Here is a 15,611-nt window from a genome sequence, read left to right as displayed (position 1 = left end):
ACAAACAGCCCAGCCAAGCCCATTTCACTCACTCATCTTGTTACCCCAAGCCAGCCAAGCCCATCCTACCGTCCCTAGTCCCTACCCACGCAGGCTCCTAGTATCAGATCAGACGATGGGCTCTTTTAGAATCCAAATCTTTTACAGGAATTATATAGAAATTTTATAATTCATTTTCATAAGAAAATGCTGTAACAAAAAAAAAAAAATAGGAAAATCATCCAGCCCAACAGATCTGATTAACGGGCTGGGCTGGGCGTTTTTATTAAAAAGTTGTAACTAGTACTACTAATAAATCCAATTATATATATATATATATCATATAATAATAACAAGAAAATAAATAAATAGTAGAGATAGAGAATTATAAGTACTGCAGTTTGATTTGATAGAGGAAATTTGAACAGTCGGGGTCGGACTAATAAATAGATAGATCGCCATCGCGGCCGCCGCCGCTGCGGTAAGCAGATCGTTCGCTCGCCGTCGCCGGCGGTTCACGTTCCGGCCTCACCCATGGTGCTCGGCGGTGTCCTGATCCTCCTCGGCTCCGGTTCGTCGTCACTGCCGTTCCCCACCCTCAAACCGCTTCTCTCCTTGCTCCGTCTTTTAATTTCGCGGCGCGGCGGTGTGTTGATCGAGATTGTGTGCTAGATTGAATTGGAATTTGAAGCAGTCTGTGGTAACAACGACAACTAGCAGATGTGGGGCGTCTCATGACCTAGGCTACACCCAATCTACCTTAGCTATTATTAGTTCATCCCTGTGCTAGAGGTTGCTCGCTTAATTTGCCACGAGTAGTTGTTGTACTATTTTGCTGCGTTAGGTCCTGGTTGGATCATGGTGGCAGGTACGTTAATTCGTCTGCTGCCGTACGCACGTCCCTCCACTTGCTATTAAGTATTGGTGAAATCAGAAGGATTCTCTAGTGCTTCTCCATCTACTTTTCCTAGATAACAATGATCTTGCAGCGCGTGCTTACAATCACATCTTGCAACCTGTTGCTTCATAGTAAAATCACAGTTATCTGCAAGTAGTGACGTGTCCAGATGTTCAATGTTGCTTGCAGGGGTCGCTGGATCCGTTCTCACGGGTGACGCCAAACTTCCTAAACTGGGGGATGTATTCTCTGGAGCCACCGAGGTAGTATAGTATTACATTGTTACCTTCTTGGTCAGATTGACCCTTATCAAGGAATAGAAACAGGGTTCATAGCTTTGCTTGTGCTTGTCTGTCTGTCTTGTACAGTTTGTGAAGAAACATGGGAAAGAAGGCGGTGCCACAACAAAGTCTGGCAGCAGCGATCAGAATCAGTTGCTATCTCAGGTTTGTGCGTCAACATGTTAACTTTTGTCTGGCTCTACATGGACAATTCTAAACGTCTAGATATGATGATTAATGGGATCTCTTATATTTCAGATCAACAATCTCAGGGAGGAGATACAGACCCTAGCCACAACACCAAATACAATAGTAACAGCAGCTGCGAATTCTGGTCAGTGCTTTGCTTATGGCTTCTATTGACGATATCCATGCACTGATGCACTGTGGATTCTGCATCTACTAGTTGTGGTTTATGACTGTAACCAATTGAACTTTCACAAACGCAAAGTTAACGGCGAATGGCTTTTGTGTATAGGTCCAGATAAAACGTGCATCAGATGTGAATGGGAGTTACATTCTCATAAGTTTTTAGATGCTTGTAATGCTTATTTTTTCTTATAACTTTTGCATGTTTCTCATGCTTCCTTGCTATTTCAATTGCTTTTATTGGTATTGATCTCTTTAAGACTGTTCCCATTAAACAAACAGGGCTCAATAACTGCCACTCCTTTGTAATTTGTACAGTATATTTATCAGAGTCCTGGAGGGCTTCTTTTGACAAACCCATTCCCTCCCAAAAACATATGGATTAGTGGAACTAACTTCGTCACCAGCTTCTTTTCGTTACGTATATGGATTGGACGGGATTATTTTGTTTCCAAACGAGCCCTGAATAATTGTTATCTTACCTCCTCCTGTAGGACCCAACACATATACTATAACAGCCATTGTTGTTGCTGGGGCTATCGGCTATGCTTATATAAAGTGGAAGGTAAGGTTCTCTTAGTTTATGGATGGAAGTGTACAGATCATCAATGCTAAATTACCATTCAATACTATTTAGTTTCAGCTAATGTTTTTGCCAGCTATAATATCCTGGTCATAATAACTGCATATATTGTATTATTGTTACAGCCCCTTTCTTACCAGTTAAACGCCATGTTTGACTAATAATGGTAGCTACTAGTATCTAAAGTTTGGGCATTAATGTACAGGGATGGAAACTCTCTGATATGATGTTTGTGACAAAACGTGGTTTAGCTGAAGCTTGCACTGCTGTTGGCAGCCATTTGGATCAAGTTTCAGACTCTGTTGTTGTAAGTTTTTTCTTAAATTGTTTGTTTCCATTTTCACTTGCGCTACATTCAGAGACTGCATTACATCACCGGAATTTCAGTTTTATTGCCAACCAAAACATATTCATAATTCTCTAGTTACTACTGTTCAGGTTACAAGGAAACATCTAGCTGGGAGGATTGATCGTGTGGATATTAGTTTAGATGAAACCCAGCAGATTATTGAAGGCACAAGGGATGAGGTGGAACCTTATTGCAGCATAGAATTATTTGTTTATCTGGTTTTGATGTATTTGGAAGGTGGATAATCATGCAGAGCTTATTGACCTGTAGGTTGGAATCATACATGGAGATCTAAGTGCTTTCCAGGAGGATTTGCAATCAGTCAATCTTGTAGTTCGAACTCTGGTAGGGACCTTGTACTAGAACATTTGTACCTTGTTGAGGATATAAGTATCACATACTGATAGAAATCATGCTCCCTGTATATAAATCTTGCAGGAATCCAAGATGGGGCGTCTTGAAAGCTCTCAGGTAAGGAGAAATCATAACACCACAGTTCCCTTTACAGGTTGTACATGTGCCTAACGTTATCTGATTACAAATCCTGGTAGGATCAAACGGTAGATGGAATAAATCACTTATGTGAGTTCACCCTAAAGATGGAACCTAGCCAGAATGCCAATGTTCGTCAGGCAAGTCACTTATTATGGCATGCAGCGTGCTGCTCGTGTGATCTGAAGTGCTGTGTTTTGCTCAAAACTCTTTATTACCAGTTAAGCCCATCCTTTGGTTCTCTTCTGATCTTAATAGGCGTTTTGAGTTTCAGGTGTCGTCGTCATCCATTCCTGCAGTTATGGATTCCTCTTCAGATCGAATTGTTGGGAGGGTAATAAAGAGTCATATATATATATATATATATATATATATATATATATATATATATATATATATATATATATATATATATATTTATTTATTTATACCTTGTCCGGCATTTTTCCTAGTCAGACTGGTTTCACTTGTTGACTTTGTTTTGTTGCCCCCTACGACAGGCTATTTGTTTGCCTCGTCTAGCTCTGGAGCCGCCAGTTTCACTTGTAGCTGAATCGCCTAGAGCAGAGACATCCATGCAGGTTTCACCTGCGGCTGAAGGGCCTGAGACGGTATCACAGGTTCGGTTCGGTTCGGTTGGAGCTTTTTTTATTTTTCCAATCCGTTTCAGTGTTTATTATATTCAAACAATTTGGTTGCTCTTTGACTGAGGTTTGCATTGCAGGAGCAGGAGCAGGAGGGTGTTGGCCGAACATGTCGTCATACGAGAAACAGGGAAGGGGCGTCTGAGGAGAAATCATCCCATTCACATGGGGCCTCATCATCATCATCGGCGGCTAAAGCAGCTATCACGAAGACACAAAACCCAAGCTCGAGCCGTTTGGGCGGCCTGTGGATGCCTGTGGTTGGCACTTTGCTCAGGGCTTCTGCTTTAAGTTAGGACTAGCAAATTTTGTAGCTAGCTAGCTATGTCCTGCTAGAATAGATAATAGGAGGAGGTGATAGCAATTAGCAATGCAATACGGGTGGGTAATAAGAGTTCCACCGTACCACTATTTGCGTCAAAAAAAGTTTGTATACAAACGAAACGAGTGTGCCTCTATATCAAAACTATCTGGCTATGGTGAAGATTTGCATACATTGGCAGCAAATTGATAGATTTACTGACCTTTGTCCTTGTGTTTATGTCAAAAGAATGTTAGGTAGACAAAAAAATGGGCCTCAGTCAAACACCAACAAATCGACATGATTTAATGGAGAGTTTTATATCTAACCCATCTTACTTTAGAAATAATGCAGAAGAGTTTAATAGACTCTCTGCATTAATACACTGCGACATCAGCATATTTAATGTTCATCAAACTTTGATGAAATCTCATTAAGACTTGCCTAAGGAATGGGCTCTAACTCTAATGGGCCTTCCGTTCCTAGTAGACGAGAAAGAGAGAGAGAGACTCGGCCCGGCCTCCCGAGTCGACTCTTCTCCTGCCTTCCCGACTCTGCCTGGCCTGACTGAGAAATCTGCCTCCCTCACCGCCGCCGCCGCCTCCACTTTCCCCCTCCCCACCCCACCCCACCCCGGTCGGAAACCCAAGCTTCCGCTTCTCTCATGGCCGAGGCCGAGGCCGACGCCACCGCCGCCCTCTCAGGTACCTAGCTTCTACTAGATCCAACGAAACAATCCCCGCTTCTCGGTCGCTCAGTTTGGTTAACTCCCCACATTGCTTGCTTGGAATTGGCAGCTCGGAGCAAAGTGCAGGCGTTCCTGGAGGCTGCGCGCGCCGGCGACCTCCAGTCTCTCAAGAGTACGTGCCAATTCGATTTCAAGATTCCTTTGTCCTCCTTCATCGATTCAACTCTCTCCCTCACCGTGTTTGCCGTCTTCGCACCCGGTGCTTACCTGCAGGCTTAGTCGCGGTGCTCGACGAGGACGGCACGGGCGCCGCCTCCGTCGCCTCCGCCGTGCGCGACGCCAACAAGCGCACTGCTCTCCACTTCGCCGCGCGCGAGGGCCGCGCCGACGTCTGTGAATTCCTCATCGGCGAGCTCGGCCTCCCTGTCGACCCAAAGGACGATGATGGTTGGTACCTTCCAGAGTATACCAGTCTAATACCACGTTCCCCTTTTCCTTTGCTTTGATTTTCATCTCTACTGTATATACTGCACTGTGTACCCCAGTACAATACATCATTTCCGTTTTCCTTTGCTTTGATTTTCATCTCTACTGTATATAATGCACTGTGTGGCCCAGTAATCCTGTATGCCTAGTGTAGTAGTATCATGCATTATGCCATCTCATCTGTATACTCCTCATCCTCCCCAGGCGAAACTCCACTCATCCATGCTACACGCCAGGGCCATCTGGACACTGCCAAGTACCTCCTTGACCATGGAGCTGATCCTTCGGTGGCCACCAACCTAGGAGCCACAGCGCTACACCATGCTGCAGGCATAGGTAACATGCGCGCCTCTTTGTGCTCCAACCCTTCCGCACCACCAGCCAATAATCACCAAATCATGTATAGCAACATCTCTTTTGCTTGAGCAGGGAATACGGAGCTCATGAAGCTTCTCCTCTCCAAGGGAGTTGACGTCGAATCAGAAAGCGACGCTGGCACTCCCCTTGTGTGGGCTGCTGGTCATGGCAACTCGGATGCTGTCAAACTTCTGCTTCAACACAATGCTAAGGTACCGTACCTCTTACATTTATTATATGGTTCGGAGCTCAGTTTTCGATTGTTCTTTCAAAACATGCTGACTACATATTCAGTTTAGCACCAAACATTAGGCTGCCTAAGCTTTGTGAATGTAACTCTTCCGATGCTGTCAATTCACCTCAGTACTTCTCCATGACCATTTATTTATTTTTTCCTGATTGCAACCCTATCTCCTTGATCTGAACCAATGACTACAAAAAACATGCAGCAATCTTTCTTTCCTTTTTCGTGTTTGGTCCGGAGAACAATAGAGGAGACCCCTAGTTCGTTACTAACCTACAAGATCAGGACAAAAGCACAGAGGTGTATAACGGGACTAATATAAATGTCGAAGACAATCAATTGATTATCTTGTAGCCAAGCCAGTAGGTGCAGCAAACGTTACTTGTGAACCTTTGCCTTTTCCAGACTTATATCTGCCGTTAGTGACATCTTTCATCTAGACTTGTTTGAATTGTTCAAGCCACCATGCAAGAGATGCATATGTTTCTCTGGATCCAAATGTGTCAATCTGGAGCACAATAAATAAATCGTGATTCCTGAGTATGGCATGAAGTTATTTAAGTTTCCTATGACATTGCAAATGGGCTAATTCTTTTTATATATCTTTTCTTTTTGCAGCCAAATACTGAAAACGATGATGGTGTCACAGCATTGCTATCTGCTGTTGCTGCAGGTTCCCTCCCATGCTTGGAGGTTCTAATCAAGGTACATAGTCTAATTTGATGAGCATAAAACACCTGTATCCCCCTCCCCCCCCCCTATATCTTCTTACTTCAGCTGTGTCCTATGCCCTTGGGATTCATAGGAATACACGCATAAATAAAATTAAGCATATTTCTGGTGCCCCTATTTTCCAGTCTTGCTTTATATTACGCAATGCAAACTGTCATGCTTGTTTGCTGGCATATAGGAGTTTCAAGGAAGAAGGCTGAAATGCTTAGTTGACTGATACACGCAGCACAATATTGTTCCATGTACTTAGTTACTAATACCTTGTACTCCTTCCGTCTGTGAATAGAAGGTGCAAGTGTAACCACTTTTTTTCTATAGTCAGAGTATATAAGGCGGCCGAGTCCTGGCACCATTCACGTGCATGCAACATTTACTGCTGTGTCTGCTAACCTCATCGCCTCCCTCACCACATGCACAGACCGTTACTCACAGAGCATGCATGTTCTCTCTCTCACGTGTGGAGGAGTGAATGGGCTGGCCATTCCTGCATGCACGACATCCAAAATGCTCTCCTCAGAACGCACATAAATCAAATCGTTTATTGGTCTTGGTGCTGGAGGAGTTGCGCCTTCTATCTATGGATGGAAGGAGGATCAACTATGTCTTCTACCTCAGAAACTAACTGAATAATATGCAATGTAGGCTGGTGCAAACCCAAATGTCAAGGCTGGTGGAGCAACCCCTTTGCATATTGCTGCAGATAGTGGAAATATAGAAGTCATCAAATGTTTGCTTAAAGCTGGAGCTGACCCGAATATCTGCGATGATGTAAGTTGTATTCATCGTAATAAAACAAGCAGCGTCATACTGAAATTTCAATATCAGGTTCATGGTATATGTTGACCTGTTTTAAATATCCATAAAGATGCTGCAATCTTTTGGTCTTTGTATCCAGATCATGCCAACGAACACTGAATACAACTTGATTGCCATGTGATTTCTTACCTCAGGATGAACTGAAGCCAGTTCAGGTTGCTGCTTGGAGAAATAACCGGGAAGCTGTGGAACTTCTTTTACCATTAACATCCCCAATTCCAGGTGTTTCAAACTGGAACGTAGATGGGATTATAGAACAGATGCTACCTAAAGAATATGGGGAAAAGGTGCCTCATTTTAGATTTTTAGTTATTTTGCATTGTCATCGGATCCATAAACCTCTAACCAGAAAAAGAAAAGCTCTCTGTGTCTGCTAACTGGTAAACAAACTTTGCAGTCTCAATCGAAGGAAGCAGCATCTCTGAAATCAGGCCGAACACAAACTGTTGAGGTATGTCATGCACTTGTTACATAGTTTTGGTGTCAGTCTGGGCTTGTACTATATTAAATGACAGTCAGGTCTATTCATATACATGTATTAGGACATATAATCAGGGGCTGCAGGCCTCTATCATCTTAAATAAAGGTAGGCTTGATTTAATTGTTGATGTCAACTGAAAATTGAAATCTGACGTTAGTTAATTTGCTGTGCAGGTGTCACCTGAAGCAAAGAAAAGATCCTTGGAAGCCAAATCAAGAGGTGATGATGCCTTCAGAAGAAAGGACTACCTTGTAGCAGTGGATGCTTATACGCAGGTAACTAAGATGGATTGATTTTTCCGCATAGACAAAGCACAGCAATATTGAACTCTGGGATTGTGCTTTTAACCATACCTTAGATCCAACTATTATTCTTCAATATCCTGAGTGCTGTCAGTTTAGCTGCAAGAGACTAATGTTGGTATGGAATTGCATTTCAGGCTACAGAGTTGGACCCAACTGATGCAACAGTGCTCTCAAACAGGAGCCTCTGCTGGCTGCGAGCAGGGCAAGCTGAACGTGCTCTGGAAGATGCGAAAGCATGCCGGGCATTAAGACCAGATTGGGCGAAAGCTTGCTACAGGGAAGGTGCAGCCCATCGTCTGTTACAGGTATGCGATGGTCTGTGATTTGAATGGGAATTCAACCACTACTGATTTGTGTTTAGATGATGACTAGTTCATTTGCTGTTTGTGGTGATCCTGGCAGAGGTTTGAGGACGCCGCAAATGCCTTTTATGAGGGGGTGCAGCTGGATCCAGAGAACAAAGAGCTTGTCAGCGCATTCAGGTTAGAACTTGGAAGCATTACCTGGTTTGTACAGAAGACGCCTTTTGTTTTGCTAGCAGGCTGTTCTTGTGCTAAGATCTTTTGGTCATGTCGATGAAACACACAAACAGGGAGGCCATCGAAGCTGGGAGAAAGTTCCATGGCGTGGACACGCCAAGCTCAACACAATGAGACGAGGATTATGTGGTGGGGACTGAAGCTGTGCTGTTTGATGGGAAGATAGATATGATAAGGTGGAGGTAGTCTAGTTGGATGGACATTATTATTAATATTTTAGTTGGAATCCGTTGAGATGAGGAATGATGATAGTGCAACTCAAGTTCGATGAGATGTGATCATGAAATTGGGAAGAGCGAATTTTGCCAATTTTTGTGTTTCGTGATTGTTTTGAGAGTAAAGTGCATGGATGGATCTTAAACTTGTTCTCTCGTGTTATCCTGGTTTAAATTGCATTTTAATCACTGTTAGGGTCTCATTAACTATCAACCTGGCAATGCAAACAAAGATAAAATGCAACCTTATTTCTCTCTCGTTATTAGCCATTGGCCGCGTTTTGTTCTCATGTGAGATGTCTATCACAATTTGCGCTAGCATTTTTTTTATTTACTCTTGCTATATACTTTTTAGCAATTTTTTTCCCATAAAGCATAACACTCGCTTAGCCAGATTATTTAAGGTCGATAAAGTGTGGCAATTCTAACACAAAAGTATTTTTAAACTTAATCTTTAACCCTGTTACAACATAAAAATCCTTAGCAAATTATAGAATCAAAAGAGAGTGCTAGAAATCAAAAGAGAGTGCTAGAAAGACTCAAATTTTTCATAAGATATTGAAGTGTCAATACTTTTTATTAGTTCTTATTGGAGCATGGATTTTTTTAATGAGTTCATACCAAGCCATTGATAGTGTCCAATCAATATAATAGATATATATAATCAACAAGAATAATAAAAAATATAAAGGGAGAGAAAGAAAAAAAAAACACAAATTTTTAAAGAAACTGAAAAAACGGCCCACAAGAAGCCCGTGCGTTTTTTTTCCGCCGGCGATGCATAACCTGCTTCCCCTTCCGTCCGCTGCATCCCTATTCCTCCTCCTCCTCTCCTCCTCCTCCTCTCTCTCTCGAGACCCTGTCGCTCCCCGACGACTGTTGGGCCGCTGCCGCCGCCGCCTCCGCCGGGTGCTGAGGCTTTCCTTGTTCTCTTCGCCGGCGACGAGCACCCACCAGGTACTCCTACCCTTTCTCTTCCCTTCCCTTATGCTGTGCGAAGCTGAGCACCGAAACCCTAACCTAAAGCGATTTAGCTATTTGACAATCCTTCTAACTTTGAAGTTTTTGCAAAAATTATTGGATCCGATCAGCATTCTTGCAAGGTGAAGGTGGCCATTGATATGCTTGCTATTGGTGCAGGACTCGTCTCTGCTGCAATGGGTGACTACACAATCCAGATCAGCACCAAGCTCATCGACCAGCTTGCTCGCGATGATGAGAAGGTGAAACGGAAAGCCAGGAAGCCCAAGCCTAAGAAGAAGCCCATCGTGCAGCCACATGAAGAGCCCCCGGAATTCCCAAGCGAACCCAAGACGAGCAGCCCTGCTCCTGCTCCTGCTCCTGCTCCTGGGTGGCCTCTGCAGCCTCCCCCAATGTTTCTGCCTGTGACCCCTGCGCCCCCGCCACCCCCGGCCACAATGCCGGAGGTGGAAGCCATCCGCTCCATCCTGAAAGAAAGCGAGTCCGTTCTCGAGAAGCTGGAGAAGCAGGAAGCTGGGGCACGCCAAGAGCTCAGCAAGAGAGCAAAGGAGCTGCACGACAAGGAGTTCAAGCTGCCGTACCAGAACCCCATGCCCTGCACCCAGGAGAGGGCAGGCTGCCTTGAGTGTTACAAGACCAACGCAAAGGACCCGCTCAAGTGTGCTGAAGCAGTCAAGAGATTTGAGGCGTGCGCTCTCATGGCCGTCAAGGCTGCTGCTGCCGCAAAAGCTGATTAGTAAGTAGCCCGTGAAGCTTTGTGAGTTGGGGTGAGCGGATACGCGGACTCTGCGTTTTCTTTTGATCTTTTGAGTTGAGGTGATTCAAATAACCAGGGATTTTCATGGGACCCACTGTAGATTTCTAATGCCACTGCACTGGGCTACCTGAGGCAGCACCAGGGATATTGCATATGTTTGTTACAATTGGTATATCAAATTGCTGGTGAAAAGGTTTTTGTCTGAAAGATATATCGGATCTTGTGTTGGAATGGTATCCACTAGCCATGCTGTATATTTTTGCTGTGTTCTATGGTATCATTATTGGGCTATTGTTGAACTCTTGTGTGCATGCCTCTGTTTACATCTTTTCCTTGATTTGCATTGCTTTATTAGTGTCAGCATTGCTATTTTGCATTTCGTTCAGCTCATGGGCTGTAGAATTCTGTTCCAAGTGGATCAATATCATATCTCTTGTGCTATAGGAAATATTGTTCTGCTTATCTGTCATGAGCGAAATGCTAGTGATGACTGCTTTTAGAACTCTGAGAATGGTGCCAGGCAGGCAAGGTGGTCTTCCCCACTTCTTTTTTTATGACTAAAACTCGAAATATGATCTGCATTTTCCTTTTGCAAATAGAACACATACTATTGTTGCCACTCTGGCTTGCTGATCCAATGAGTTCAACATATTCTAGTACTTCAATTTTTGCTTCAGCCACACCTTTCCTTTGAAACACAGAATTTATGTCTGAAGTATGTACCTATTTGCACACTGCTTTTCATTCTTGTGCTTTGCTCACTAAGTCACTAGTAATGACTAATGAGTGCTTTTAGAATTCTGAAAATTTGAGAATGGTGCTAGCCAGGCAAGGTGGTCTTTCTTAAAATAAAAAAGGTGTCCAATTTTTTTTTTTGCAACTAAGGATCTTTAAGAAATCGCCCCACGTAATCTGCCTTTCCTTTTTCACAGCTAGAACATACACATGTTATCAGTTAGCTTGCTGATCCGAAGAGTGAAATGTATTTTGTTACTAGATAGAATCTTTGCTTCTACCCTAGAGTTTCTTTGGAAACATAGAGTTTATGTCTCTCTACTCCATTATCATGTGTAAAGGAGGTACACATTTGCTCAACTGCCTTTAATTCTCGTGCCTTGCAAATTCATTCACTCTGATTCAGCTATTGTCACTTTGGTTGCCCCACAACTCGTGTCATCTACATTCCTCTGTTGTTTTGTTGGTTCATTATTTATACTCACTTGATCAAAAGAATAATATATTTCCGGCCAATTGATGGATGAGTTATTCAATTGGACCAATGTTATTATATCCTCACGGGCTTTTGTAGAATACTTTTGTAAAATACTGTCCTGTTTATCTCCCATGACCATGAGATGCCTGCTTTTAGAACTCTGAAAGTCTGAGAATGGTGCTGGTCAGGCAAGGTGACCTTTTTTTTAAAAAAAAGGGGTCATCTCTCTTATTTTTTTGCATCCAAAGGTCTCTAACAAGTCAACACTTAATCTGCCTTTTTTTGCAACTAAAACATGCTTTCTGCCATGGCTTCCTGGCTGCTTATCAGCCGAATCTGCCACCTATTCAGCAGTATTTTTCTCTCATAACAAATCAGCCAACAGTACTTTCTGCCATGGCTTCCTGGCTTGCTGATCTGATTAGCAGAATATATTCTAGTATTCGGATCTTTGCTCGTACATTTTTTTTGAAACACAGTGTGTATTGAATATTGCCATTGTCTTGTGTTAGGTCCCATTTTCTCAACTGCCTTCCATTCTAGTACTTTGCAAACTCACTCACTAGTGATTTAGCTATTGTCAGACAAGTACCTGCCTTCTTTGTGCAACTCATGCCTTCCTCTGTTGTTTTGTTGGTTTATTATTTATACTCTTGATCAAAATGAATATATACCCAATCGATGGATGATTTGCTTAATTGGCCAATTAAGAAACAAGAATACATTGCATATATACTTCTATTATTTCATTCAGTTCATGGGTTGTAGAATTCTGTCTCTCCTTTTCTTCGACTAAAAATCGAAATATGTTCTGCATTTTCTTTTTGCAAATAGAACACATATATATAGTTGCCACTCTGGCTTGCTGATCCAATGAGTTCAACATATTCTAGTACTTCAATTTTTCCGTTGGCCACACCTTTTATTTTGAAACACAGAATTTATGTCAGAAGTACGTACCTATTTGCACGCTGCTTTTCATTCTTGTGCTTTGCACACTAGTAAAAACTCTGAAAGCCTGAGAACGGTGCTAGCTGCAGCCCCCCTCGCGAGCCTGATGTTTGCCTTAAATCACTGTTACTTAGCCTCAAATCACCATTAATCTCTAGCTCTAGCCCTAAATCTTCAATATTTAGCGCCCCCCTCCCCCCCTCTGTCCCCATCCTGGATTCGCCCCTGAAGCCAGGCAAGGTGGTCTTTCTTAAAAAAAAGTTTTATTTTTTTGCAACTAAGGATCTCTAAGAAATTGCCACTTAATCTGCCTTTCCATTTTTCACAGCTAGAACATATATATGTTGGAAAAATCATATGGCACCCAGAGTGGTAGGCTGATAGCGCCCTCGTTAGCTAAAGGACTAAAATACCATGTTACAATGTTTCAAAAGTCATCACAAAAAATCATGTATGCAGTACACCTAAAGTTAAGTGTATCCACAAGAATTCAGATTGAAATTCATCTTTGATGCTGAGATTAAAAAAGCAGAAGTGTTACTGTCAGCGCATGATGAACAGTGCCAGGTTGGTTGCCTGTCTATTTTGTTTCTTGGCATCTAGGACGAATTTCAAACTGAATTGTTGCATCTACACTTAACTTTATGTGTACTACATACATGATTTTTTTGTGATGGTTTCTGAAACATTGCAACATGGTATTTTAGCCAACAAGGGTGCCAGCCCCCCTGGGCACCAAATCTGCACTCTATATGTTGTCAGTTAGCCTGCTGATTCGAAGAGTGAATGTATTATATTACTGGATAGAATCTTTGCTTCTACCATAGAGTTTGTTTTGAAACATAGAGTTTATGTCTCTATACTGTCATTATAATGTGTAAAGCAGGTACACATTTGCTCATCTGCCTTTAATTACTTGCTTTGTAAATTCATTTGCTCTGATTCAGCTATTGTTACTTTGGTTGCCCGTGCTACTCGTGTCATCTACATTCCTCTGCTGTTTTCAATTGGTCCAATGGTATATCCTCACTGGCGTTAGTAAAATATTGTCCTGTTTATCTCCCATGACTATGAGATAGCCTAGTGATGCCTGCTTTTAGATCTCAGTCTGAGAATGGTGCTGGCCAGGCAAGTGACCTTTTTTTCTTAAAAAAAAGGGTCATGTCTCTTATTTTTTGCAATTGCAACCAAGGACCTCTAAGACGTCGATACTTAATCTGCCTTTTATTTTTTGTTACTAAAACATACAGATGCTTTCACCACTCTAGCTTGCTGATCTGATCAGATCAGTAGAATGTATTCTAGTATTTGAATCTTTGATTCTACCCTTGAGTTTCTTTTGGAACGTAGAGTGTATGTCTGAATACTGTCATTGTCTTGTGTTAAGTCCCATTTGCTCAAACTGGCTTTTATTCTAGTGCTTCGCAAACTCACTTACAGTGATTTAGCTATTGTCAGGCAAGTGCTTGCTTGCCCCGTGCAACTCCTGTCATCTACATTCTTCTTTTGTTTTGTTGGTTCATAATTTATAGTCTTTTGATCGAAATGAATATATACCAAATTGACGGATGAATTGCTTAATTGGATGTTCTTGATATACCCAATTAAGAAACAAGAATACATTGCATGAGACAAATGTATGCCTGCCACCTGTATTATTTTATTCAGTTTATTGGCGGTAGAATTCTGTGCCAAGTGAATCAATGCCATTATTATCTCCTATTGGGCCGTAGGAAATATATATCCTGTTTTATCTCCTACTATATGAGGGAAACCTTAGTGATGCCTGGTTTTAGAACTATGGAAGTCTGAGAATGATGCGTGGCCATTTTTTATTTTTCCTAAAAAAACAACTATGTCTCTTTTATTTTGCAACTAAGGATCTCAAAGAAATTTGACATTTAATCTTCCTTTTCGTTTTGGCAACAAGAAGATATATACTCCCTCCAATCTAAACTATAAGATATTTTGGCTTTTCTGCCACGTATCTAGACATAGTGGCAAAAGACATGAATGTAGAAAAGCCAAAAGATTCTTATAATTTGGAATGGATGGAGTACTCTGTTTGCTGCTCTGATGATATAGAAGATAATATATTCCAATATTGTGGATTTTGTGTTCGGCCACATTTTTCCTTTTGAAACACAGAATTTCTGTCTGAATGATGACTGCCTGTCATTCTTGCGCTTTGCAAACTCACTCGTGAGATTCATACACATTCCTCTGCTGTTTTGTTGTTTTAATATTTACATGCCGGCTTTGATCAAAATGAATAAATCACCTGCCGGCCAATTGATTGCTCGATTGGGCATTCTTAATGAGAATCAAGTCAAGAATATAAATGACAATAAATTCTTAATGTACCCATGTTTGGCTGCATTATTAGGTATCTCATCTGCTCTCTTCTCGCATTGTGAGACCAAGAGGGCAGGGGAGTGATCATAATAATTCATACATTCATACAGATAAGATTGCAGATCACTGCATTGAACAAATGAAGAATGTGTGGTGTGGTGTGGATGGATATGATCATCTGATGGATGGCTTTTTGTTGTTGTTGTTGTTTTAATTAATTATTAATTAATCACTGGGCGGAGGGAGCTTCAGAGGCGGGGCAATGGCGGCCCAGGACTTTGCACTCGAACTTGTTCTTGCCCTTGGAGATGCTCGCCATGACGGTGTGCAGCCCTGCCTTGGCCTTGGCGCCTATCGTCTTGTGGCTGGGTTCCTCGCTCACCGGCGCTGGTGCCGGAGCTCCGTCACCGCCGCCGCCTGCCGTGTCCTCGTCTGCCGCCGCCGGCGCATCAGCATCCGCAACCGCCGGCGCCGGCGCCGCTGACGACCCCTCCTCCTCGGCCGCGGCAGCCACCGTTGCTGCCGCCAGGAGCGCCACCAGCAGCGCCAATGCGACCAAGGACGGCGTCCTCCATGATGCCTTGCCCATCGCCGT

At 42.6% G+C, this 15,611-nt stretch overlaps 3 protein-coding genes across 3 annotated transcripts; all 3 read left to right on the top strand.

Moving 5' to 3' along the window:
• On the top strand, positions 351 to 4,122 carry LOC8066588. Its single transcript, XM_021447939.1, has 13 exons — positions 351 to 550; positions 1,067 to 1,140; positions 1,246 to 1,323; positions 1,417 to 1,492; positions 2,022 to 2,092; positions 2,316 to 2,417; positions 2,549 to 2,638; positions 2,730 to 2,804; positions 2,898 to 2,930; positions 3,011 to 3,091; positions 3,226 to 3,285; positions 3,452 to 3,571; positions 3,676 to 4,122. The coding sequence occupies exons 1-13, from the start codon at positions 514 to 516 to the stop codon at positions 3,889 to 3,891; spliced, it is 1,113 nt and encodes a 370-aa protein (XP_021303614.1). The 5' UTR covers positions 351 to 513; the 3' UTR covers positions 3,892 to 4,122.
• LOC8066587 (ankyrin-3) lies at positions 4,434 to 8,945 on the top strand. The gene is made up of 13 exons (XM_002440357.2): positions 4,434 to 4,600; positions 4,694 to 4,756; positions 4,858 to 5,031; positions 5,275 to 5,406; positions 5,500 to 5,639; positions 6,290 to 6,376; positions 7,046 to 7,171; positions 7,354 to 7,506; positions 7,617 to 7,670; positions 7,874 to 7,975; positions 8,140 to 8,310; positions 8,408 to 8,487; positions 8,598 to 8,945. The coding sequence occupies exons 1-13, from the start codon at positions 4,561 to 4,563 to the stop codon at positions 8,656 to 8,658; spliced, it is 1,383 nt and encodes a 460-aa protein (XP_002440402.1). The 5' UTR covers positions 4,434 to 4,560; the 3' UTR covers positions 8,659 to 8,945.
• Positions 9,534 to 10,774, top strand: LOC8065280 (leiomodin-2). The gene is made up of 2 exons (XM_002440356.2): positions 9,534 to 9,716; positions 9,900 to 10,774. Exon 2 carries the CDS (start codon positions 9,917 to 9,919, stop codon positions 10,475 to 10,477), a length of 561 nt encoding a protein of 186 aa, XP_002440401.1. The 5' UTR covers positions 9,534 to 9,716; positions 9,900 to 9,916; the 3' UTR covers positions 10,478 to 10,774.

Source organism: Sorghum bicolor, chromosome 9 (assembly GCF_000003195.3).
Source record: "Sorghum bicolor cultivar BTx623 chromosome 9, Sorghum_bicolor_NCBIv3, whole genome shotgun sequence".
NCBI classification, from domain to species: Eukaryota; Viridiplantae; Streptophyta; class Magnoliopsida; order Poales; family Poaceae; genus Sorghum; species Sorghum bicolor.
This window is presented reverse-complemented; position numbering and strand designations above follow the sequence as displayed.